Source organism: Salvelinus namaycush, chromosome 5, assembly GCF_016432855.1.
Source record: "Salvelinus namaycush isolate Seneca chromosome 5, SaNama_1.0, whole genome shotgun sequence".
Taxonomy (NCBI): domain Eukaryota; kingdom Metazoa; phylum Chordata; class Actinopteri; order Salmoniformes; family Salmonidae; genus Salvelinus; species Salvelinus namaycush.
In genome coordinates this window covers 61,064,460-61,092,369 of record NC_052311.1, presented here as the reverse complement: position 1 = coordinate 61,092,369, position 27,910 = coordinate 61,064,460, and the positions used below count along the sequence as shown (strand labels likewise).

Here is a 27,910-nt window from a genome sequence, read left to right as displayed (position 1 = left end):
GACAGACAGCCACTCACAGTTGAGGGTGAGGGAGAAGGTGTCAGAGTCGATCTGTTTGATCATGTCGTTGGGCATGCTGTACTCCACGGTGCAGTGGTACACGCTGTCCTTGTCAGCCTTCTGGGGCTGCATCATCAGGGTGCTGGTGATGGTGAACAGACCTGATGCTTCCTTTACCACTGACGGCACCATGTACACCTCTGGAGGGGGAGAGAGAGAGGTAGAACAGAAGGGGTTGACTGGAATGAGACAGAATTAATTCCCGGGATATGCAGTTGTCAGGAATTGACTTGATTTTATGCTTGATGCTTCTGACTGTACAATGAAGTAGTAAATCAAATCAGAAATCTAATCAGATGTTATTGGTCACATAAACGTGTTTAGCAGATGTTTTCGCGGGTGTAGCGAGATGCTTGTGTTCCTAGCTCCAACAGCGCAGTAGTATCTAACAATACACACAAATGTAAAAAGTAGAAGAATAGAATATACGACGGTATGTATAGACATTATGGACAGTATATGGACAGAATATGTAATATGTCTGTAGAATACTAGAATAAAGTATATACACATGAAGTGGGTAAAATAGTATGTAAACATTATTATGAAGTGGGTAAAATAGTATGTAAACATTATTATGAAGTAGGTAAAATAGTATGTAAACATTATTATGAAGTGGGTAAAATAGTATGTAAACATTATTATGAAGTAGGTAAAATAGTATGTAAACATTATTATGAAGTGGGTAAAATAGTATGTAAACATTATTATGAAGTAGGTAAAATAGTATGTAAACATTATTATGAAGTGGGTAAAATAGTATGTAAACATTATTATGAAGTGGGTAAAATAGTATGTAAACATTATTTTGAAGTGGGTAAAATAGTATGTAAACATTATTATGAAGTGGGTAAAATAGCATGTAAACATTATTATGAAGCGGGTAAAATAGTATGTAAACATTATTATGAAGTGGGTAAAATAGTATGTAAACATTATTATGAAGTGGGTAAAATAGTATGTAAACATTATTATGAAGTGGGTAAAATAGCATGTAAACATTATTATGAAGTGGGTAAAATAGTATGTAAACATTATTATGAAGTGGGTAAAATAGCATGTAAACATTATTATGAAGTGGGTAAAATAGCATGTAAACATTATTATGAAGTGGGTAAAATAGTATGTAAACATTATTATGAAGTGGGTAAAATAGTATGTAAACATTATTATGAAGTGGGTAAAATAGAATGTAAACATTATTATGAAGTGGGTAAAATAGTATGTAAACATTATTATGAAGTGGGTAAAATAGTATGTAAACATTATTATGAAGTGGGTAAAATAGTATGTTAACATTATTATGAAGTGGGTAAAATAGCATGTAAACATTATTATGAAGTGGGTAAAATAGTATGTAAACATTATTATGAAGTGGGTAAAATAGCATGTAAACATTATTATGAAGTGGGTAAAATAGTATGTAAACATTATTATGAAGTGGGTAAAATAGCATGTAAACATTATTATGAAGTGGGTAAAATAGTATGTAAACATTATTATGAAGTGGGTAAAATAGCATGTAAACATTATTATGAAGTGGGTAAAATAGCATGTAAACATTATTATGAAGTGGGTAAAATAGTATGTAAACATTATTATGAAGTGGGTAAAATAGTATGTAAACATTATTATGAAGTGGGTAAAATAGTATGTAAACATTATTATGAAGTGGGTAAAATAGTATGTTAACATTATTATGAAGTGGGTAAAATAGCATGTAAACATTATTATGAAGTGGGTAAAATAGCATGTAAACATTATTATGAAGTGGGTAAAATAGTATGTAAACATTATTATGAAGTGGGTAAAATAGTATGTAAACATTATTATGAAGTGGGTAAAATAGTATGTAAACATTATTATGAAGTGGGTAAAATAGCATGTAAACATTATTATGAAGTGGGTAAAATAGTATGTAAACATTATATGAAGTGGGTAAAATAGTATGTAAACATTATTATGAAGTGGGTAAAATAGTATGGAAACATTATTATGAAGTGGGTAAAATAGTATGTAAACATTATTATGAAGTGGGTAAAATAGCATGTAAACATTATTATGAAGTGGGTAAAATAGTATGTAAACATTATTATGAAGTGGGTAAAATAGTATGTAAACATTATTATGAAGTGGGTAAAATAGTATGTAAATATTATTATGAAGTGGGTAAAATAGTATGTAAACATTATTATGAAGTGGGTAAAATAGTATGTAAACATTATTATGAAGTGGGTAAAATAGCATGTAAACATTATTATGAAGTGGGTAAAATAGCATGTAAACATTATTATGAAGTGGGTAAAATAGTATGTAAACATTATTATGAAGTGGGTAAAATAGCATGTAAACATTATTATGAAGTGGGTAAAATAGTATGTAAACATTATTATGAAGTGGGTAAAATAGTATGTAAACATTATTATGAAGTGGGTAAAATAGCATGTAAACATTATTATGAAGTGGGTAAAATAGTATGTAAACATTATTATGAAGTGGGTAAAATAGTATGTAAACATTATTATGAAGTGGGTAAAATAGTATGTAAACATTATTATGAAGTGGGTAAAATAGTATGTAAACATTATTTTGAAGTGGGTAAAATAGTATGTAAACATTATTATGAAGTGGGTAAAATAGCATGTAAACATTATTATGAAGTGGGTAAAATAGTATGTAAACATTATTATGAAGTGGGTAAAATAGTATGTAAACATTATTATGAAGTGGGTAAAATAGTATGTTAACATTATTATGAAGTGGGTAAAATAGCATGTAAACATTATTATGAAGTGGGTAAAATAGTATGTAAACATTATTATGAAGTGGGTAAAATAGTATGTAAACATTATTATGAAGTGGGTAAAATAGTATGTAAACATTATTATGAAGTGGGTAAAATAGTATGTAAACATTATTATGAAGTGGGTAAAATAGCATGTAAACATTATTATGAAGTGGGTAAAATAGTATGTAAACATTATTATGAAGTGGGTAAAATAGTATGTAAACATTATTATGAAGTGGGTAAAATAGCATGTCAACATTATTATGAAGTGGTAAAATAGCATGTAAACATTATTATGAAGTGGTAAAATAGCATGTAAACATTATTATGAAGTGGGTAAAATAGTATGTAAACATTATTATGAAGTGGGTAAAATAGTATGTAAACATTATTATGAAGTGGGTAAAATAGTATGTAAACATTATTATGAAGTGGGTAAAATAGTATGTAAACATTATTATGAAGTGGGTAAAATAGTATGTAAACATTATTATGAAGTGGGTAAAATAGTATGTAAACATTATTATGAAGTGGGTAAAATAGTATGTTAACATTATTATGAAGTGGGTAAAATAGCATGTAAACATTATTATGAAGTGGGTAAAATAGTATGTAAACATTATTATGAAGTGGGTAAAATAGTATGTAAACATTATTATGAAGTGGGTAAAATAGTATGTAAACATTATTATGAAGTGGGTAAAATAGTATGTAAACATTATTATGAAGTGGGTAAAATAGCATGTAAACATTATTATGAAGTGGGTAAAATAGTATGTAAACATTATTATGAAGTGGGTAAAATAGTATGTAAACATTATTATGAAGTGGGTAAAATAGTATGTAAACATTATTATGAAGTGGGTAAAATAGTATGTAAACATTATTATGAAGTGGGTAAAATAGCATGTAAACATTATTATGAAGTGGGTAAAATAGCATGTAAACATTATTATGAAGTGGGTAAAATAGCATGTAAACATTATTATGAAGTGGGTAAAATAGTATGTAAACATTATGAAGTGGGTAAAATAGCATGTAAACATTATTATGAAGTGGGTAAAATAGCATGTAAACATTATTATGAAGTGGGTAAAATAGCATGTCAACATTATTATGAAGTGGGTAAAATAGTATGTAAACATTATTATGAAGTGGGTAAAATAGTATGTAAACACTATTATGAAGTGGGTAAAATAGCATGTAAACATTATTATGAAGTGGGTAAAATAGTATGTAAACATTATTATGAAGTGGGTAAAATAGTATGTTAACATTATTATGAAGTGGGTAAAATAGTATGTTAACATTATTATAGTGACCAGTGTTCCATTATTAAAAGGACCAGTGGTTCCATGTCTATGTACATAGCGCAGCAGCCTCTAAGGTGCAGGGTAGAGTAACCAGGAGGTAGCCAGCTAGTGACAGTAACTAAAGTTCAGGCCAGGGTGCTGGGCGGAGGCCGACTGTAGTAATACTGTAGTGGCAGGTGGTTGTAGGACACTGTAAAAAAAAATCTAGCTGTTTCAACTAATTATTAATAAGTAACAGGTCCCATAGCTGGGTTTTGTTTTACATGGTGGCGCAGCAGGAAGATCGGAATGCCCTGAACCAAGAGGTTGTGAGGTCAAATCCCAGGTAAGGAAATTGAATAATAATTACTGTATACATGAACATGCATAATGTAATCATGTCAACATGTGTCAAATATGTAAATTGAAAACATGTTAAAAGCACGGTGTGTGTAACTGGTACTTTTTAGGTAAGATGAACAGAGAACAAGTTCTAGTTGAATCAACACACCAGACAAGTTGAGAAAACACATCATTTTAAGTTGACAAAGTTTTTGCCTACGTTTTCTCACATTGGTGCTAAGTTTGGGTCAACAATTATATTTTAGACTGAAAAGTTGAGTAAACAAAAAAAAAGTCTGTGGAACCAGTTACTTAATAATAATTAGTTGAAACAACTAGCATATTTTTGTTTACAGTGTAGTAGTAGTAGTAGTAGTAGTAGTATGTAGAGGTAGTGTATACTCACTCTCTTTGTTGTCCTTGACCTCAGGCAGAGGCTTGGAGTCCTGGAACCAGATGATCCTGGGCTGGGGGTGACCGTTATGGCTCACACACTGGCCCACCTGACACACACACACACAAGGACAACGGAAGAACATTAGAGGACAATGGAAGAACATTAGAGGACAACGGAAGAACATTGGAGGACAATGGAAGAACATTGGAGGACAATGGAATAACATTAGAGGACAATGGAATAACCTTAGAGGACAATGGAATAACATTGGAGGACAACTGAAGAACATTGGAGGACAACGGAAGAACATTGGAGGACAACGGAAGAACATTGGAGGACAACGGAAGAACATTGGAGGACAACGGAAGAACATTGGAGGACAACGGAAGAACATTGGAGGACAACGGAAGAACATTGGAGGACAATGGAAGAACATTGGAAGACAATGGAAGAACATTGGAGGACAATGGAATAACATTGGAGGACAATGGAAGAACATTAGAGGACAATGGAAGAACATTGGAGGACAATGGAAGAACATTAGAGGACAATGGAAGAACATTGGAGGACAATGGAAGAACATTAGAGGACAATGGAAGAACATTGGAGGACAACGGAAGAACATTAGAGGACAATGGAAGAACATTGGAGGACAACTGAAGAACATTGGAGGACAATGGAAGAACATTAGAGGACAATGGAGGAACATTGGAGGACAATGGAAGAACATTAGAGGACAATGGAGGAACATTGGAGGACAATGGAAGAACATTAGAGGACAATGGAAGAACATTGGAGGACAATGGAAGTTTACAGGACAAATAGTTGAAACCAACCTGTGTGGAGGAGTCACCAACAGATAGGGCCTGGTTGGATCCAGTGACCTCTGGCATCTCTGGAGCGACTGAGGAAGAGGGAGTTATATTCTCAGATCAGAGCTTTACAAAATGCAAGTCCACTATTTTCACATTTTCTGATACAGTATATTACGGTATCTGAATTCAAATAAGCATAGCTGTTCCCATGAATATATGCACAGTATATATACAGTATATATATAGTTCCAGTGCAGTCAGACAGGCATTTCTAGGTATACACATGTATTTGGTTGACTGGAAATACTTTGCTATCCCCTTCCTGAACCAATCACAGGACGGAAACACTCAGGGCCTTGACACAGACAGGGTGAGCTCGAGGTGCCAAGCTCACGTCACCCTGAGAGAGACAAGTGCCATTTATTTACTGTAACAGACACACACACATATGCAGTGCATGCACATAAATGCACGTACACACACACACACACACACACACACACACACACACACACACACACACACACACACACACACACACACACACACACACACACACACACACACACACACACACACACACACACATACACACACACACACACACAACCACACACAACCACACACACCTCCGATTAGGGCAATGGTAAACATCCCTGTGTGTATTATTCCACTGTGACCTCGGTTGCTGTGGGCTGATACGGTCACAGACAAGAGACACACTCCTCATTCTCTCTCTCACACAGTGCTGTATGTTCCCTCTGTTTCTATCTCTTCGTCATCTATGTATATCTCACTCCCTCGCTCATTCACATGCAAGGTCATGGTATCGCAGCGAGACCACAGCTGCCGTCTGACTATAAAAATAAACAGCAGACATTTAATAACATTGGTGTGATCTTCCTATCTCTATCTCACCTCCCTTTATCTTTCTCTCTATATTTCTCTCTCTCTCCTCCCTCTATCTTTCTCTCTCTCACCTCCCTTTATCTTTCTCTCTCTCTTCTCCCTCTATCTCTCTCTCTCTCTCTCCCTCTATCTTTCTCTTTATATTTCTCTCTCTTCACCCTCTATCTCTCTCTCTCTCACCTCCCTTTATCTTTCTCTCTCTCTTCTCCCTCTATCTCTCTCTATCTCTCTCTCCCCTCCCTCTATCTATCTCTCTCTCTCTCTCTCCTCCCTCTATCTTTCTCTCTCTCTCTATCTCTCTCGCTCTATCTCTCTCTCTATCTTTCTCTCTCTCTTCTCCTTCTATCTCTCTCTCTATCTCTCTCTCTATCTCTCTTCCCTCTATCTTTCTCTCTCTCTCATCCGTCTATCTTTCTCTCTATATTTCTCTCTCTCTTCTCCTTCTATCTCTATCTCTCTCTCTCTCCTCCCTCTATCTTTCGCTCTCTCTCCTCCCTCTATTTATATCTCTTCTCCATCTCTCTCTCTCCTCCCTCTATCTCTCTCTCTCTCCTCCCTCTATCTTTCTCTCTCTCTCCTCCCTCTATCCTTCTCTCTATATTTCTATCTCTTCTCCCTCTCTCTCTCACCTCCCTCTATATTTCTCTCTCTTTCACCTCCCTCTATATTTCTCTCTCTTTCACCTCCCTCTATCTTTCTCTCTCTCTCCTCCCTCTATCTTTCTCTCTCTCTCCTCCCTCTATCTTTCTCTCCCTCAATCTCACCTCCCTCTATTTTTCTCACCTCCCTCTATATTTCTTTCTCTCTCTCTCTCATCCCTCTCGCCCTCCTCCCTCTATCTTTCTCTCTCTCTCCTCCCTCTATCTTTCTCTCCCTCATCTCCCTCTATCTCACCTCCCTCTATTTTTCTCACCTCCCTCTATATTTCTTTCTCTCTCTCTCATCCCTCTCGCTCTCCTCCCTCTATCTTTCTCTCTCCTCCCTCTATCTTTCTCTCTCTCACCTCCCTCTATTTTTCTCACCTCCCTCTATATTTCTTTATCTCTCTCTCATCCCTCTCGCTCTCCTCCCTCTATCTTTCTCTCTCTCACCTCCCTTCATATTTCTCTCTCTTCTCCCTCTCTCTCTCCTCCCTCTTTCTCTCTCTCTCCTCCCTCTATCGTTCTATCTCTCTTTCCTCCCTCCATCTTTCTCTCTCTCACCTCCCTAACTCTCCCTAATTCCTCTCCCTTCACTCCTCTCTTTCTATATTACTCTCTCTACTCTGTCTTGCTCCTCATTGTTCTTCCAGGTGTCTGTTTGCTGACTAGAACTGGCAGAAATGTAACACATTGTTTAACATGGGTGTCAGTTTCCACATGGAAATGAAAGACGCCATAGAGAAGGAAGTAGCATGCATGGATGCACGTACAGACACATACACACATGTGCACACACACACACACACACACACACACACACACACACACACACACACACACACACACACACACACACACACACACACACACACACACACACACACACACACACACACACACACACACACAGCTGAGGGAAATGGAGGCAGGATGTATGGTGTCAGTGAGTGTATCACTGTTTCCCTTTCTGCTCAGACCATTATACCTGCTGCTGTAGTGTAAACCTCCCCTGGGAAGCCCATTGTTTCAGAACACTCAGGCTATCCCTCAGCCCTTGTAGGGAGTCATTAAAAACTGCTCCTATTCAGTTGGGAGAGGAAGGCAGACAAAGAGGAGATACAGTACTTTAGGGAACAGTCCTGAGTGGCCTGTTAAAGTCTATAGTCAGGTATTTGACTTGTCTTAATTAATTGTATCAGTGCTCCATTAAGGTACTCTTTATAATCCAGGCTGTATCACAACCGGCCGTGATTGAGAGTCCCATAGGGCGGCACACAATTGGCCCAGCGTCGTCCAGGTTTGGCCGGTGGTAGGCCATCATTATAAATAAGAATTTGTTCTTAACTGACTTGCCTAGTTAAATAAAGGTTTAAAAAAAAAAATAATAATAATGGCACATATGACATCTACTTTACAATGTGTGAACTAATAGCCATTTACATCCTAAGTAATTCCTTCAGACTTGAATGTCTATAGGGCACATGCACGTTAATGAATGACTTACAGAGCCTTTTAAACAGCACTTAAATGGTTATTGAAGTGTCACTCAATTCTCTAACCAACACCATTCACCCTCTACCCCCATTGGCCCAACCCAAAATAATGATATTTATTGATATTGGGCCAACCCCAAACATTTTACTTCCTGGTGTATTTTAACACTAGGAATAGGATTGCTAATGTGTTGGGGTTGCAGAGGGTGACAAGGACACAATGACCTGGTCTGGGGTCAGCTCTCATCGCCATGGTGATAAATCAGGAGAATTCTGGACGGTCATTAAGATGACATCTATTAGACATGACAGATGCAATTGAACTATTAACAAATTGTGTCAAGTGTGATGTTCATAGGACTAATTGACCTCTGGGCAGCTTATTAGACATAGCTTTCTTACAAAGATGATGTTAAGGTGCAAGAAAGAGTCTTACTTTCACTACCATTTATTATCTCAATCATTTTACGTTGTTCTACTCACTATTTAGTTCATGTATAATGCTTATTATTGACTACACTCTGCAATGCAAAAATAATATTGTTCATTAACTAAGTTTGTACGTTAATCGTTGATTTAGATGCTCACACTCACAATCACACACAACATACACACTCTCCTCCAGCACACACAACACACACACTCTCATCCCGACAGTCAAAATCCAGCCGGCATCCCATACAGCGAAGACCGCATCAGTTACTAAAGGTCACAGTAGGATCACTCTAAAGGTCACAGTAGGGTCACTCTAAAGGTCAGTGGTCAGTAACTCACAGAAGACTTTGAGCTGTGTGATGGCCTCTCCGACTCCAGCAGGGCCAGCAGTGACCTGGCAGTAGAAGGGCAGCTGGTCCTCCACCGCCACGGGGGAGATGGTCAGAGAAAAGTCCCTTCCCATGGTCACTCTGTCGGACAGACGTGTCCCCTCATCAGTCTTCCCCTCGCCGCCCGACACGGAGCGGAACGCAACACGCTTCCTAGTGCCACCCTCCTCCTGGTGAGGGGAAGAGGAGAGAGGGGGAGAGGAGAGAGGGGAAGAGGAGAGAGGGGAAGAGGAGAGAGGGGAAGAGGAGAGAGGGGGAGAGGGGGAGAGGGGAAGAGGAGAGAGGGGGAGAGGAGAGAGGGGAAGAGGAGAGAGGGGGAGAGGAGAGAGGGGGAGAGGAGAGAGGGGGAGAGGGGAAGAGGAGAGAGGGGGAGAGGAGAGAGGGGGAGAGGGGGAGAGGGGGAGAGGAGAGAGGAGAGAGGGGGAGAGGGGGAGAGGAGAGAGGGGAAGAGGAGAGAGGGGGAGAGGGGAGAGGGGAAGAGGAGAGAGGGGAAGAGGGGAGAGGGGAAGAGGAGAGAGGGGGAGAGGGGGAGAGGGGAAGAGGAGGGAGAGGAAGAGGGAGAGGAAAAGGGGGAGAGGGGCGAGAGGGGAAGAGGAGAGAGGAGGAGAGGGGAGAGGAGAAGAGGAGGAGAGGAGAGAGGGGGAGAGGGGAAGAGGAGAGAGGGGGAGAGGAGAGAGGGGGAGAGGGGGAGAGGAGAGAGGGGGAGAGGAGAGAGGGGAAGAGGAGAGAGGGGGAGAGGGGGAGAGGGGAAGAGGAGAGAGGGGGAGAGGGGAGAGGGGGAGAGGAGAGAGGGGGAGAGGGGAGAGGGGGAGAGGGGAGAGGGGAAGAGGAGAGAGGGGAGAGGGGAAGAGGAGAGAGGGGAAGAGGAGAGAGGGGAAGAGGAGGAGAGGGGGAGAGGGGGAGAGGGGAAGAGGAGAGAGGGGAAGAGGAGAGAGGGGAAGAGGAGGAGAGGGGAAGAGGAGAGAGGGGAAGAGGAGGAGAGGGGGAGAGGGGGAGAGGAGAGAGGAGAGAGGGGAAGAGGAGAGAGGGGAGAGGGAAAGAGAGAGGGGAGGGAGAGAGAGGAGGGAGATTAGAGAGGGGGAGAGGAGAGAGGAGAGAGGGGAAGAGGAGAGAGGGGAGAGGGAAAGAGAGAGGGGAGGGAGAGAGAGGAGGGAGATTAGAGAGGGGAAGAGGAGAGAGGGGGAGAGGAGAGAGGAGAGAGGGGGAGAGGAGAGAGGGGAAGAGGAGAGAGGGGAGAGGGAAAGAGAGAGGGGAGGGAGAGAGAGGAGGGAGATTAGAGAGGGGAAGAGGAGAGAGGGGGAGAGGGGGAGAGGGAAAGAGAGAGGGGAGGGAGAGAGAGGAGGGAGATTAGAGAGGGGAAGAGGAGAGAGGGGGAGAGGGGGAGAGGAAGGAGAGGGGGAGAGGGAAAGAGAGAGGGGAGGGAGAGAGAGGAGGGAGATTAGAGAGAGAGTGAAGTAGAGAAATAAGATGAAAGACAATCAGGGTGGAGAGAGGGGAAGAGGAGAGAGGGGAAGAGGAGAGAGGGGAAGTGGTAGATGGCCAGAGAGGAAATGTTTTTCACAAGTTCAATAAACAACAGAGACACTTCACAGAGATATGTACAGCGCCTTCAGAAAGTATTCAGACCACTTGACCCTTTTCCGCATTTTGTTACATGACAGCCTTATTCTAAAATTGATTTAATAGTTTTCCCCCCTCATCAATCTACACACAATAACCCATAACGAAAAAGCAAAAACAGATTTTTTGATTTTTTTGCAAATGTATTAACAAAAAAAAACTGAAATATCACATTTACAAGTATTCAGACCGTTTACTCAGTACTTTGTTGAAGCACCTTTGGCAGCGATTACATGGGGAGTTTCTCCCATTCTTCTCTGCAGATCCTCTCAAGTTCTGTCAGGTTGGATTGGGAGCGTCGCTGCACAGCTATTTTCAGGTCTCTCCAGAGATGTTTGATCGGGTTCAAGTCCGGGCTCTGGCTGGGCCACTCAAAGACATTCAGAGACTTGACTCGAAATGTCAGAAGGTGAGTGTAGCTGGTGCATAAAGTCAGGCGCAGGAGAGCAGAATGAGTGAGCAACGTACTTTACTCAACAAGGAACAAGGTAACAATTACACTTGACCAAAACAAGACGGTAAAGATAACGCACGGGCACCCGTCAAAAAACCAGCCATCAAAATAAACCTAACTGAACATGGAATAATCCCGCACAACACCATGGGGGAAACAGAGGGTTTAAATACAGGAACAAATCATTGTGAAATGGAAAACAGGTGTGTGAAAACAAAGACAAAACCAAAGGAAAAAGAAAAGTGGATCGGCGATGGCTAGTAGACCGGCAACGCCGACCGCCGCCCGAACAAGGAGAGGCACCGACTTCGGCGGAAGTTGTGACATGAAACCACTCCTGCAATGTCTTGACTGTGGGCTTAGGGTCATTGTCCTGTTGGAAGGTGAACCTTCGCCCCAGTCTGAGGTTTTAATCAAGGATATCTTTGTACTTTGCTCCGTTCATCTTTCCCTTGATCCTGACTAGTCTCTCAGTCCCAAAAGCATGATGCTGCCACCACCACACTTCACCTACAGACGTGACGCTTGGCATTCAGGCCAAAGAGTTCAGTCTTGGTTTCATCAGACCAGAGAATCTTGTTTCTCATGGTCTGAGAGTTCTTTAGGTGCCCTTTGGCAAACTCAAAGCAGAGTGGCTTCCATCTGGCCACTCTACCATAAAGTCCTGATTGGTGGAGTGCTGCAGAGATGGTTGTTCTTCTGGAAGGTTCACCCATCTCCACAGAGAAACTCTGGAGCTCTGTCAGAGTGATCATCGGGTTCTTCGTCACCTCCCTGACCAAGGCCCTTCTCCCCCGATTGCTCAGTTTGGCTGGGCGGCCAGCTGTAGGAAGAGTCTTGGTGGTTCCAAAATTCTTCCATTTATGAATGATGGAGGCCACTGTGTTCTTGGGGACCTTCAATGCTGCAGAACATTTTTGGTACCCTTCCCCAGGTCTATGACTTTACAAAATCCTGCCTCGGAGCTCTACGGACAATTCCTTCGACCTCATGGCTTGGTTTTTGCTCTGATATGCACTGTCAACTGTGGAACCTTATATAGACAGGTGTGTGTCTTTCCAAATCATGTCCAATCACTTGAATTTACCACACGTGGACTCCAATCAAGTTGTAGAAACATCTCAAGGATTATCAATGGAAACAGAATGCACCTGAGCAAAATTTGGAGTCTCATAGCAAAGAGTCTGAATACTTAGGTAAATAAGTTATTTTAGTTTTTTAGCAAATTAGCAAAAATGTCTAAAAAACAGTTTTCGCTTTGTCATTATGGGTTATTGTGTGTAGATTGATGAGGGAAACGTTTTTCAGTGGTTCTGCTGAATACAGGGAGTCAAAAGATATTATAGGCCAAAGTGCACCAACTCCACATGAAAAAATACAACAAAAAATACTGTATAAATACTATAGTATTCACTGCAGTGTTTTTGTGGTATTTACTGTAGCATTCCCTACAGTATAGTGTTTTTGCTATAGTATAAATACTGTAGTAAAATAAAACTGTAGTATATACTATAGTAATTAATGTAGTGTTTTGCAGATTGTACTATACTGTAGTATTTACTGTAGTGTTTTTACGGACATTACTGTGGTGTTTATTATAGCGTTTTAGTTTTATTATCTTTGACATAGAAGTGGAGGCTTTCTCTTTGCATGGAACACAAAACTACGGTCCATACTTGGCATGTAGGTTTCTCAATTAAGGGTGGCACAAATTGGGATATGTGGAGGGGAATGGGCAGGGTATATGGAAATTAAATACTGTAGTATTTACTGTAGTGTTTTTGTGGATATTACTGTAGTATTTACTACAGTGTTTCTTTTGCAGATAATACTGTAGTATTTACTATAGTATTCTACAGAATAGTACAACATCTATAGTAAGTACTATAAATTATCGAGGGATACTACAGTGTATCACATTACCCCTACCTACATGTACAAATGACCTCGACTAACCTGTACTAACCCCGCACATTGACTCGGTACAGGTACCCCCTGTATATAGCCTCGTTATTGTTATGTAATTTTATTGTGTTACTTTTTATTTTATTTTATTTGTTACTTTAGTTTATTTAGTCAATATTTTCTTAACTTTATTTATTGAACTGCATTGTTGGTTAAGGGCTTGTAAGCAAGCATTTCATAGTAAGTCTATACCTGTTATATTTGGCGCATGTGACAAATACAATTTGATTTGATTTGGGTATTTAGTATTCTACAGTATACTACAGTTTACTACTGAATTCAATAGTAAGCACTGTAGTATTATATAGTAAACTGTAGTGTTTTTTTAATGTGGGAAGCCAGGAGTAAAGTAGTAGGAGACTTACAATGAACCACTCTACGATGTTGTTCAGGGAGGGAGGGATTTTGAAGGTGCAGGGCAGACTGGCTGACTCTCCCTTGATCACCTCCACCTTGGGAGTCACTGTCACTGTCACGACGGCCCAGCACACTGCAGAGAGAGAGATAGAGAGAGAGAGAAGGAGAGAACGGGAGGGAGGGAGAGGGAGAGGGAGAGGGAAAGAGAGGGGGAGAGAGGGAGGTGATGATTAGTTATTGAGCCACTTTCACATTATTATGTTGAGTTTAAATACACACGTTTTTATGTCAAACACCTATTATTATATAAAAACGAGTCTAAAACAAAATTGGAAAGTTCAAAGAACAGCATAAGATAAGATCAGAGAATGTTTGCTGATGGAAAAGGCAAGGGTGTAACGTTACACACACATGCCACACACTGTTCAACGCTCCATACCAAAGATGTGTGTGTGGCATGTTACGTAATAAACATAAACACACACACACACACACACACACACACACACACACACACACACACACACACACACACACACACACACACACACACACACACACACACACACACACACACACACACACACACACACACACACACACACACAAGGATGGAGGGAGGTAAATATATGGGAGTGGATTCCAGCTGTGGAGTTGAGTCCAGATTGTCCATCCTTTAACTGAACCTACCAGCTCCTGTAATTAAATGAAGCCTACAGATGTGTGTGTATGCGTGTGTGTGTGTGTTTGCATAAAGCCCCGAGCTTCTGATTGTTTCAAAAGAAAGGTAAAAAAGCTAAGACAGCTGAGTGGCGCCTAGGCAGGTCTTTATCAGTGCTGGAGCACACCTTTTCCTGTGATGCCCCAGACAGATAACACACACAGATAAACGAATAGACAGACAACAGCAAGAGGCAGCAGTCTGTGACTAACCCCAAACACACCTTATACTCACTGAGAGACACAAAATCACTCACTGAGACACAAAATCACACACTGAGACACAAAATCACTCACTGAGACACAAAATCACACACTGAGAGACAAAATCACTCACTGAGACACAAAATCACTCACTGAGACACAAAATCACACACTGAGACACAAAATCACTCACTGAGACACAAAATCACACACTGAGACACAAAATCACTCACTGAGACACAAAATCACTCACTGAGACACAAAATCTCTCACTGAGACACAAAATCACACACTGAGAGAAAATGTATGAAAACCACTGTACTGTTGTGTATGAAATGAAGATTGGCCATTTTCATAGTAATGAACAAGCAGCCTGACAGACGGTTTATTGAGAACAGAGTAGAACACAATGGGTAGAATATAGAAGGCCACTCAGTCAGAAAGAACAGTGTCCTTTCTGGCAGGCAGCTCAGTGGAGACTACATTCAACTGGAACATTAGGATGCACACAGTGTCTTAGATATCAATGAGAGAGAGAGAGAGAGAGAGAGAGAGAGAGAGAGAGAGAGAGAGAGAGAGAGAGAGAGAGAGAGAGAGAGAGAGAGAGAGAGAGAGAGAGAGAGAGGAAGTCACAGAGAGATAGAGATAGACAGAGAGACAGAGAGAGAGAGAGAGAGAGAGAGAGAGAGAGAGAGAGAGAGAGAGAGAGAGAGAGAGAGAGAGAGAGAGAGAGAGAGAGAGAGAGAGAGAGAATGGTTCCTGGGGGGATAGTGACAGTGGGGAGGTCTCACCCCTCTCACTGCTACCATTCTCCACTCTGCTCCCCAGCAGGCAGTAACAGTGGGGTGGTCTCTCACTGCTACCATTCTCCACTCTGCTCCCCAGCAGGCAGTAACAGTGGGGAGATCTCTCACTGCTACCATTCTCCACTCTGCTCCCCAGCAGGCAGTAACAGTGGGGAGGTCTCTCCCTGCTACCATTCTCCACTCTGCTCCCCAGCAGGCAGTAACAGTGGGGAGGTCTCTCACTGCTACCATTCTCCACTCTGCTCCCCAGCAGGCAGTAACAGTGGGGAGATCTCTCACTGCTACCATTCTCCACTCTGCTCCCCAGCAGGCAGTAACAGTGGGGTGGTCTCTCACTGCTACCATTCTCCACTCTGCTACACAGCAGGCAGTAACAGTGGGGAGATCTCTCACTGCTACCATTCTCCACTCTGCTCCCCAGCAGGCAGTAACAGTAGTGTGGGAGATCAGGCTACAATAGAAGAGGCTACATTCATATCCATTTTGCAATTCATTCAGTGCCGTTTGTGTCTAATAAAAATCTCCATATACAATTAGGCCTTGGCCTTCATAGCTGTGTATGATGTTGTGGTCACTAGCTAAAGTGGCAAGTATCACTACAATGAATCTGCTACTATTTCTAATGACATGTAGACTGTGTGCTAACAGGATCAGGCCTGTTCAGTATGGTACAGTTGACCCTACGCTGTAGTATTTCATACTATGTAGAAGACATACACACACTGACAGCCTTACATAATAGGCCAGGGGAGATCTTTACTGGATACACTTACACACATGACTGCAAAATATCATGTCATCAAATCAAATCAAATTGTATTTGTCACATGCGCCGAATACAACAGACAACAGACCTTACAGTAAAATGCTTACTTACAAGCCCTTAACCAACAAAGCATTGTTAAGAAAAGTAAGTGTTAAAGTATTTACTAAATAAACCGGTACAGAGTCAACGTGCGGGGTTACAGGTTAGTCAAGGTAATTGAGGTAATATGTACATGTACACACTTAGATGAGGTACGATCACGAATATCCTACCAACAGGACATCAAAAACTGTTATATCCTATGTTTCACGGAATCGTGATTGAATGACGCTGCAACGGCAAGATAGAACAGCACACTCCGGTAAGACGAGGGGGGGGCGGTCTGTGCATATTTGTAAACAACAGCTGGTGCACGAAATCTAAGGAAGTCTCTAGATTTTGCTAACCTGAAGTAGAGTATATTGTGATAAATTGCAGGCCACACTACTGCCTAGAGAGTTTTCAGCTATACTTTTCGTGGCTGTTTATTTACCACCACAGACAGATGCTGGCACTAAGACCGCACTCAGTCAACTGTATAAGGAAATAAGCAAACAGGAAACCACTCACCCAGAGGCGGCGCTCCTAGTGGCCGGAGACTTTAATGCAGGGAAACTTAAATCAGTTCTACCAAATTTCTATCAACATGTTACATGTGCAACCAGAGGGGGAAAAAATCTAGATCACCTGTACTCCACACACAGAGACACATACAAAGCTCTCCCTCGCCCTCCATTTGGTAAATCCGACCACAACTCTATCCTCCTGATTCCTGCTTACAAGCAAAAATGAAAGCAGGAAGCACCAGTGACCCGGTCTATAAAAAAGTGGTCAGATGAAGCAGATGCTAAACTACAGGACTGTTTTGCTATCACAGACTGGAACATGTTCCGGGATTCTTCCGATGGCATTGAGGAGTACACCACATCAGTCACTGGCTTTATCAATAAGTGCATCGAGGACGTCGTCCCAACAGTGACTGTAGGTACATACCCCAACCAGAAGCCATGGACTACAGGCAACATTCGCACTGAGCTAAAGGGTAGAGCTGCCACTTTCAAGGTGCGGGACTCTAACCCGGAAGCTTACAAGAAATCCTGCTATGCCCTGCAACGAACCATCAAACAGAAAAAGCGTAAATACAGGGCTAAAATTGAATGATACTACACCGGCTCCGACGCTCGTCTTATGTGGCAGGGCTTGCAAACTATTACAGACTACAAAGGGAAGCACAGCCGCAAGCTGCCCAGTGACACGAGCCTACCAGACGAGCTAAATCACTTCTATGCCCGCTTCGAGGCAAGCAACACTGAGGCATGCATGAGAGCATCAGCTGTTCCAGACGACTGTGTGATCACGCTCTCCGTAGCTGACGTGAGTAAGACCTTTAAACAGGTCAACATACACATGGCTGCGGGGCCAGACGGATTACCAGGACGTGTGCTCCGGGCATGTGCTGACCAACTGGCAAGTGTCTTCACTTACATTTTCAACATGTTCCTGATTGAGTCTGTAATACCAACATGTTTCAAGCAGACCACCATAGTCCCTGTGCCCAAGAACACAAAGGCAACCTGCCTAAATGACTACAGACCCGTAGCACTCACGTCCGTAGCCATGAAGTGCTTTGAAAGGCTGGTCAAGGCTCACATCAACATTATTATCCCAGAAACCCTAAACCCACTCCAATTCGCATACCGCCCAAACAGATCCACAGATGACGCAATCTCTATTGTACTCCACACTGCCCTATCCCACCTGGACAAACAAACACTTATGTGAGAATGCTATTCATTGACTACAGCTCAGCGTTCAACACCATAGTACCCTCAAAGCTCATCACTAAGCTAAGGATCCTGGGACTAAACACCTCCCTCTGCAACTGGATCTTGGACTTCCTTACGGGCTGCCCCCAGGTGGTGAGGGTAGGTAGCAATACATCTGCCACGCTGATCCTCAACACTGGAGCTCCCCAGGGGTGCGTGCTCAGTCCCTTCCTGTACTCCCTGTTCACCCACAACTGCATGGCCAGGCACAACTCCAACACCATCATTAAGTTTGCAGACGACACAACAGTGGTAGGCCTGATCACCGACAATGTGTGTGTGTGTGTGTGTGTGTGTGTGTGTGTGTGTGTGTGTGTGTGTGTGTGTGTGTGTGTGTGTGTGTGTGTGTGTGTGTGTGTGTGTGTGTGTGTGTGTGTGTGTAAAGAGAGAATACACTAGAGAGATAAATACTGCAGGAACACTGCTGATGTAGTGTAGTGTGCAGTGAACTTGGACAGGACCAGATTTGGGCATACTATTTTCAATTCATATAAGAATTAGCCTGTGGGAAAAGCTAGTTGGGTGTGTGGGTGGAGTGTTGGGAATATGGCTCCTGTTTGGTAGTGGTAATAAGGAGAGAGATGGGGATGAAAGGATGGTGTTGGTGTTTTAGAGAGACAGAGACAGGTTAAAATTAAAGGAAAATACACCCAGAACTTGAAATAACCCCTGGAATGGATAGAATATCGCTCAGAAATGCACAAATACGACATAACATAAAGAAAAAAAACATTGTGTGTGTGTGTGAGAGAGAGAGAGAGAGAGAGAGAGAGAGAGAGAGAGAGAGGGAGAGGGAGAGAGTTACGTTGCAGTGTGTGTGAGAGATTCCTCCAGGGTCAGTCACCAAGACCCAATGTGACCCACACACTGCAGATAGAGGTCAGTGGTCAATCCCTCCATCTCTCTCGCTCCCCTACCTCCCTCTCTCTCCCTCCCCTACCTCCCTCTCTCCTTCCCTCTCTCTCGCTCCCGTCTTTCTCTTTCTCTCTCTCTCACTCCCCTCCCTCCCTCTCTCTCTCTCTCCCTCTCTCTCTGCATGTCTAACTGGGAAGCGTGACCCTGTCTAAAGTGGTATGTTGTTGGCTGAAGAGTGTAGAAGTAGACAAAAACTTATTTGGCAACCCTGGTCTCATGCTATGACAAGGGTTTGAAGGGAGAAGTAGACTAAAATAACGCTATGTATGAGCCAACACCAACAATGCTCCCGACGAAGCGAGAGAGAATGAATGAGCACATGAAGTAGATACGTCAGGAACCCTTACGCTATGCTCTTCAGTAGCTATTAGTGTCTAGAAGAGTGGGATTGATTGTCATGGGAAGAATACACAGGTAGTGTCTATGTGGGCTTGGGACTGTCACACCTAGCCAGCATGTCTGGCGGTGTCTTCCTCTCTCCTGTCTCTCTTCTCTCTTTACTCTCTGTCTTTATGGCCTTCTCCAACCCCACCCCCAAGTCCCTCCATCCCTATTACCTCTCCTTCCCACTGGGAAAAAACTGGTTGAACATTGTTTACACTTCGTTTTAGCAACAACAACAACAAAAATATATATATATATTTGATGACTTGATGATATATTTGATGACAATCAACGTGGAAAACTGATTGTATTTGCAAAAAGTCATTGATATAAGGGATCTTTTTCTTTCTTTCAACTTTTCACCTAAATCCAATGACAGGGTGACATTTGTTGTTGATTTCACGTTGAATTCATGTTAGTTGATAACTCAACCAAATGTAAATCAAAACTAGATTGTTGAACTGACATCTGTACCCAGTGGATTCTCTCTCTCTGCCAGGCCAAATACAGTCCGGTCTGATCAATGTAGCTTAACCCTTGTGTTTTACCCATGAGGCAGCTGGGCAGACAGAGAGGGGCAATTATGGAGTAATTAGTGACTCCATGAACCAATCTGATCCCACAGCAGGAGCTCAAAAGAGTGTGTGTGTGTGTGTGTGTGTGTGTGTGTGTGCGTGCGTGCGTGCGTGCGTGCGTGCGTGCGTGCGTGCGTGCGTGCGTGCGTGCGTGCGTGCGTGCGTGCGTGCGTGCGTGCGTGCGTGTTTTTTAGTGTGTGTGCGAGGGGAGTGGGGTATGTCTGTGTGAGTGGGTGGGGTGTGTATGTGGGAGGGGAAGTGGGAGGGGTAGCTGCATGGGGGTCCCATTAACTGACGTGGGGAAGATAATCCGATTTACAGAAAACAAAGAGAAAGTGTGTGTGTGGTGTGGGACGGACGGACAGATGGGAACTAGACGCTCCAACTGTGACCCACAGACACACTGACTGACATGGAGCACGCACGCACACACACACACACACACACATACACACACACACACACACACACACACACACACACACACACACACACACACACACACACACACACACACGCAGTATTGATGAGCAACATAAGCTACATGAGTGGCGCTAGAACAACTAGAGTAGAGCTTCCACAAAGACATAGGCCCATACTGGAAGTCACATTGATAACACAAATCCCCTAGTTAAATACTGCACAATGGTACAGGAGCTCAATTGAGCTTAGTGTTTTAAGCTTTCCATGGTACAGTCCCTCATACATACTGTTTAAACAGTTAATGGGAGTACATCTGACTAAATCCTTCTAACATAGCACTGGCTTACGCACACACATGCACACACACAGGCACACACACACGCACAAACACCGCACACACACAGCAGGAGCGGGAGCCCCTCATTATGAAAGGAACCAGCAGGATCCCCTCCTCAACCCTTTCTTTTCTTCTCTTGTTTCTTTTTATTCTCTCTCTCTCTTTCCCTTGTTGTCTCCATACCTACTGTCGTATTCTGGACATCAAACTGAGTTTTTCATTCCCCTGCCTGCCTACTGCTCGGACTTTCCTGCTTTCATCCCTCTCTCTCAAACAGCATGTGAACACCCACAGGGCATCCTGTCTCTACTATCTCTCCCTATGTGTGAACGTGTGTATGAGTGTGCCTGCATGTGTTTCTCAGTCACTATTCATAAGGCCTCTCTCTCTCATTGGCTCTAAAATGGACCTACTCACTGATAACTGTTAATGTGGCATTACTGTCTGTCCCACTTCATCCAAACAGTGTCTTCACTTTACTTTTTTGCAATTTTGTTGTGTTACATCCTGAATTTAAAATTCATTCAATTGAGATTTTGTGTCACTGATCTACACACAATAACTCATAATGGCAAAATATAATTTTGTTTCGAGAACATTTCAGAAACCAATAAAAAAATTGGAGCTGAAATGTCTTGAGTCAATAAGTACTCAACCCCTTTGTTATGGCAAAGCTAAATAAGTTCAGAAGTAAACGTGTGCTTAACAAATCGCATAATAAGTTGCATGTACTCATTCCTCGTTCAATAATAGTGGATAATAAGATTTTTGAATGACTACCCCATATCTGTACCCCACATATACAATTATCTGTAAGGTCCTTCAATCGAGTAATGCATTTCAAACACAGATTCAACCACAAAGACCAGGGAGGTTTTCAATGCCTCGCAAAGAAGGGCACCAATTGGTAGATGTGTACAAATAATAAAAGCAGATGCTGAATATCCCTTTGAGCATGGTGAAGTTATTAATTACACTTCGGAAGGTGTATCAATGCAACCCGTCACTCAGTTGCCAGAGAGGAAGGAAACTGCTCAGGGATTTCACCATGAGGCCAATGTGGATTTTAAAACAGTTACAGAGATATGATAAAACTGAGGATGGATCAACGACATTGTAGTTACTCCACAATACTAACCTAAATGACAGAGTGAGAAGAAGGAAGCCTGTACAGAATAAAAATATTCTAAAACATGCATCCTGTTTGTAATACTGCAAAACATGTGGCAAATAAATTAACTTTTTGTCCTGAATACAAAGCACTATGTTTGGGGCAAATCCAACACAACACATCACTGAGTACCACTCTTCATATTTTCAAGTGTGGTGTAGGCTGCATCATATTATGGGTATGCTTGTCATCAGCAAGGACCAGGGAGTTTTTTAAGATAAAAAGAAACAGAATAGAGCTAAGCACAGGCAAAATCCTAGAGGAAAACCTGGTTCAGTCTGCTTTCCACCAGACACGGGAAGACAAATTCACCTTTCAGCAGGACAATAACCTAAAACACAAGGCCAAATCTACACTGGAGTTGCTTACCAAGACAACAGCGAATGTTCCTGAGTGACCTAGTTATGTTTTGACTTGAATCGGCTTGAAGATCTACGGCAAGACTTGAAAATGGCTGTCTAGCAACGATCAACAACCAACTTGACAGCGTGTGAATAATTCTAAAAAGTATAATGTACAAATATTGTACATTCCAGGTGTGCAAAGCTCTTAGAGACTTACCTCAAAAGACACAGCTGTAATCGCTGCCAAAGGTTCTTCTACAAAGTATTGACTCAGGGGTGTGAATACTTATGGAAACTAGATATTTCTGTATTTCATTTTCAATTAGTTTTTACTGTCATTATGGGGTATTGTGTGTAGATGGTGAGATTTTGTTTTATTGAATCCATTTTTTAATTCAGGCTGTAACAACAAAATGTGGAATAAGCCAAGGGGCACTGTAGCATATACGATACAGCAGGATGATTAATGATGTGTGTGATACAGATTTAGGTATGTAATATATACATTAAAGTGTTGGTGGGAGAGAACAGCTGCATCCTAATGGTTCCGTCAAACTGGCATCCCATACTGATGTGTCATATAGAACATATAACATACAGGGTGTTTCTCAATATGCATACTACTGTGCTCCACACTCTCATGCTCCGAGAGCATTCTCCGAGGACGGTCTCTTGAGTACGTCTTGTGAGGACGAGAGTGTGGATAACACATAAAACATTACATTTGAGAAGTACTCACATACCCCTACTGTATTACCTCACGCTGCACCTCTCCATTCACTGAACCTTCTTCCAGCCAGGACAATGGCAACAATAGAGACTAAACAAGATATACACAAAGAAAACATTTTAGTTCATAACTATAAGCTAGCTATATGTGAATCGTAATAATGTAGCTAACTAGATAGTTTAACAGGCAAAAATGAGCTAAAACTAATGTTTTGCAAGGTGGATGTCAATTCTTCTTCTGTAGCTAGCTAACAATTATTTGTGGCTATCTGGCTAGCTAACAATAGTAGCTAGCCAGTTAGCCCTATTGACTTATAATGGTCTTGCGATCATTGCTACGTAGGCAGGGAAACATGCCAAAATTAACACAGCATTTATTTATTAACATATCAAGAAAAAATATTGTAGTCAGGCAACATATGAGATGTAAAAAGGGAACATTTCATTCCGAGTGTATTTTCTCTCGATTCAGCTGAAATAATGGCCACCATTGATTGCACACATTTTTTAATGGTTGCGTCATATTTCATTGCATACTTTCCATTGAAGCTTGCATCGACATGCTTCAAAATTTGTACAAATGGAATACGCATTAGAGAAGTGCCCTCTGTGCGCCGTTTCGCATACTTTGATTTGAACTCATACTCCGACCCTCCCTTGCTCCAATTTGCGTGCTCGGAGCACAGTAGTATGCATTTTGAGAAACACACATAGAATCACGTTATAGCAACATTCTGACTGGCTGTGTATGAAAACCCCTGATAAAGTGGACACAGGTAGACAACCAAAGAGCAATGCGAAATGGAGAAGAGAGGAAGGTCAATGTGTGTGTGTGAGTGTGTGTGTGTGTGTTTGTGGTGTATGTTTGTGGTGTATGTGTGTGTGTGTGTGTTTGTGGTGTGTGTGTGTGTGTGTGTGTGTGTGTGTGTGTGTGTGTGTGTGTGTGTGTGTGTGTGTGTGTGTGTGTGTGTGTGTGTACGTGTGTGTGTGTGTGTACGTGTGTGTGTGTGTGTGTGTGTGTGTGTGTGTGTGTGTGTGTGTGTGTGTGTGTGTGTGTGTGTGTGTGTGTGTGTGTGTGTGTGTGTGTGTGTGTGTGTGTGTGCGTGTATGCGTGTCAGTCAATCCTTGACACTAACAGGATTAGTTGTGTTGTGCTTTACCGTTGGGTAGGCAAAACAAACACTGTCTCACAGCCTCAATGACACACACACACACACATCATTGAGACACACACTCACACACACACACTTGCGCACACACACATCATTGAGACACACGCACACACACACACACACACACACACACACATCATTGAGACACACACTCACACACGTGTACACACACACATGCACACACACAAATCACATTGAAATGTCAGCACCTCAACCTCAGGCAGTATATATTCTAGTGCAGGAGAAATGATTTCACAAGGCAGCAGGACCATTACTGCAATGATCGCCACGCTCTGTTGTTGTGATGGAAACTATCGCCATGGTGATGGTGTTACTGACCCATGGGGGTCATCATTATGGGATGTCTATGACAGGGGTGTGTTCCCCGTGACATTTACACTGACACAGTAAACAGTCAAACCTCCATAGAGACCAGAGCGATACTCACTGTGATGGGGATTCACTCTGAAAAGAACTCAACTATTTATCTATCATTATTCTACTATTTGCAGAAAATGTACCACAACAATGCCTGTGGAACAATATTAGTAGCACTAGTGTCAACTGTAGTATCCTGTACTGCATATCAACCAGCCGGCTCTTTTCACTGGGCACGCTCATATTTGGAATAGCTGAGTGCATAAGAAGCCTGGTGGGCTATGTGGGCTCCCAGTGTGTGTGTGTGTGTGTGTGTGTGTGTGTGTGTGTGTGTGTGTGTGTGTGTGTGTGTGTGTGTGTGCGTGCGTGCGTGCGTGCGTGCGTGCGTGCGTGCGTGCGTGCGTGCGTGCGTGCGTGTGTGTGTGGTGGAGTGGGTCAGGCTGCCAGTGTCAGGGTGGGTCTTTGTAAGATCTGGCGTCCGTCAACACTACCGTGATGAGACAAGAACAGGTGCAGCTCAGGAACAACAGCTGTTGGCACACACACACAAACACACACGCAGACACACACAAACACGCTAGCTTACAAAGGGAGCCACAGACAGACAGACAGACAGAGAGAGAGAGAGAATAGAGGAAAGAGGGGGATGTGGAAAAAGAAGTGAAACTACATGGTTACAAGCTTAATATAACAGAGACAGGAAACTAGCCACTGATACAGGCAGAGACGAACAAAGAACAACATGGAAAAGTGGAAATATGTTCGTTGGGCAGACTACATTCTCATTCAAAGATCCTGAATATTGAGCAGATATCAGCCTCAGGGACTTTATTGCTGTGATGTCAAGCTAAGTGGTGACCTTTGGGGGAACACATTGATATGTATCAGATGCTAATGAAGAGATCTGACATTTACCCATGAACTAAGATGAAAGAGAGGAGAGCCAAAGAGATGGAGGGATGAGATGTGATGGATGGAGAGGGGGAGAGAGATGGAGGGTTTTAGGGAGGGAGAAAGAGGGAGAGAGGGGTGGGTAGGAGGGTGGGGGATATAAAGCCGCCCAACATTGGGGTCCAGTGGGAGGGAAGAGGTAGATGGGATATGGGAGGGAGTGAGGGAGGTGGGATATGCTGTCTAAATTTGAAGGAGCAGAGGAAGACGGATAAAAGGCAGATATACAGGCCAGGTCAGCTTTGGGAGTGAGGGTAGGAGGAGGAGTTGGGGAGGAGGAGGGGCTGGGGAGGAGGAGTTAGAGAGGAGGAGGGGCTGGGAGGGGTAAGCATATAGGATGATAAATCTCCTGTGCCATCAGGGAGGTCTGTGTTGTTTTAATGTCTCAGTGGAGAGGGTGTCTGACCGACTGTCACTCCTAAACTATGTGGGACGTCTAAACACCAAAAGTATGTCTGTCTAGATTCTAGACCTCCTGGTGCTGAGCTTTGGTGAGAGATTCAGGAACAGCACATAGTCAACTAGAAGTTCATCTTAAATCAACTGAGGCACTTCCATCCAGCATACTGTTGTCACAAGACACTTAACGCTAGTGGGAACAAATCAGTTTCAACTTAAACATAAGAGATTCTGTTTCTCACTGATTTCACTAGTAGTCATTACTGTCCTCAGTGTATTCTAAACTAGGCACTTTAATGGACATAATAACAGAAGACTATTCCCTCGCAAGAGACAATGATACTGGCAGGAACCAATTAAAGTAACCTTAGAACAGGCCAGCAGACTAAAATAGGCTTCTGTCTCCAGTCTCTATCATAAGTACCTTCAGTCATGACTTGTGGTTGATTCTGATGAACTATTGTTGAAAGAGATGATATCTAGCAGCCATCCATTTTGATTCAAACATCCTCCGACCTTATCAAGGGTCACATTACAGCTGTTGTTCTAATGGTGTGTGTGTGTGTGTGTGTGTGTGTGTGTGTGTGTGTGTGTGTGTGTGTGTGTGTGTGTGTGTGTGTGTGTGTGTGTGTGTGTGTGTGTGTGTGTGTGTGTGTGTGTGTGTGGGTGTGTGTGTGTGTGGGTGTGTGTGTGGCCTGTCCCGGATGTAGATGCCACAGGGCACCCCTACACACCCCTACACCACAGCTTCCGGAGGTGGTACAGACTGGCTGTCTGGTACAATACAACCTGAAGAGTGGCAGAATGCCAGCTCACACCTGTGCCACCCTCACCCTCACACATACTGTCTTTGTGCAAACTGGAAACCGCATATCCTGAGGCTGCATTTACTGGAAATCTTAGGAAAACGCTACCGAAGTTTTATCAACACATCTCCTGTGCTACTCATTCATCGAGCACTCTGACCATCGCTACTCCCCCTTCCGGGATGGCTACAAGGCCCTCCCCCACCCTCCCTTCGGCAAATCAGATCACGCCTCCATTCTGCTCCTTCCCTCCTATAAGCAGAAACTTAAACAGGAAGCACCCGTGATAAGGACTGTTCAACATTGGTCTGACCAATGGGAATCTATGCTTCAAGATTGTTTTGATCACGCAGACTAGGATATGTATTGAAGTATACACTGACTCGGTGACTGAGTTCATCAGGAAGTGCAATTGTTCCCACTGTGACAATTACAACTTATCCAAACGAAAAACCATGGATAGATGGCAGAATTCGCACAAAACATCCTAAGCCGCGTGCGTCTTCAGAGCATGTGCAGACCAGCTGGCTGGAGTGTTTACAGGCATATTCAATCTCTCCCTATCCCAGTCTGTTGTCCCCACTTGCTTCAAGATTACCACCATTGTTCCTGTACCCAAGAAAGTGAGGGTTTCTGAACTAAATGACTATCACCCCGTAGCACTCACTTCTGTCATAATGAAGTGTTTTGAGAGGCTAGTTAAGGATCATATCACCTCTACCTTACCCAACACCCACAAAAATTGGCATACCGCCCTAACAGATCCGCAGATGATGCAATCGCCATCGCACTGCACACTGCCCTATCCCATCTGGACAAGAGTAATACCTATGTAAGAATGCTGTTCATCTACGACAGCTCAGCATTCAACACCATAGTGCCCTCCAAGCCCATCACTATGCTCGGGGCCCTGGGTCTGAACCCCGCCTTGTGCAACTGGGTCCTGGACTTCCTGACAGGCCAACCCCAGGCTGTGAAGGTAGGCAACAACAACTCCACTGATCCTCA

General features: G+C 42.7%; 1 protein-coding gene across 1 annotated transcript in view; it reads right to left on the bottom strand.

Moving 5' to 3' along the window:
- Positions 1 to 27,910, bottom strand: part of LOC120048622 (basal cell adhesion molecule-like) — a 92,261-nt gene that overhangs the window by 13,057 nt on the left and 51,294 nt on the right. Inside the window, exons 2-6 of the mRNA XM_038994722.1 lie at positions 13,966 to 14,090; positions 9,512 to 9,731; positions 5,716 to 5,783; positions 4,889 to 4,985; positions 18 to 200 (exon numbers count right to left, since the gene is read on the bottom strand). Coding sequence (XP_038850650.1) covers positions 18 to 200; positions 4,889 to 4,985; positions 5,716 to 5,783; positions 9,512 to 9,731; positions 13,966 to 14,090 — 693 coding nt within the window. The remainder of the gene's footprint in view (positions 1 to 17; positions 201 to 4,888; positions 4,986 to 5,715; positions 5,784 to 9,511; positions 9,732 to 13,965; positions 14,091 to 27,910) is intronic.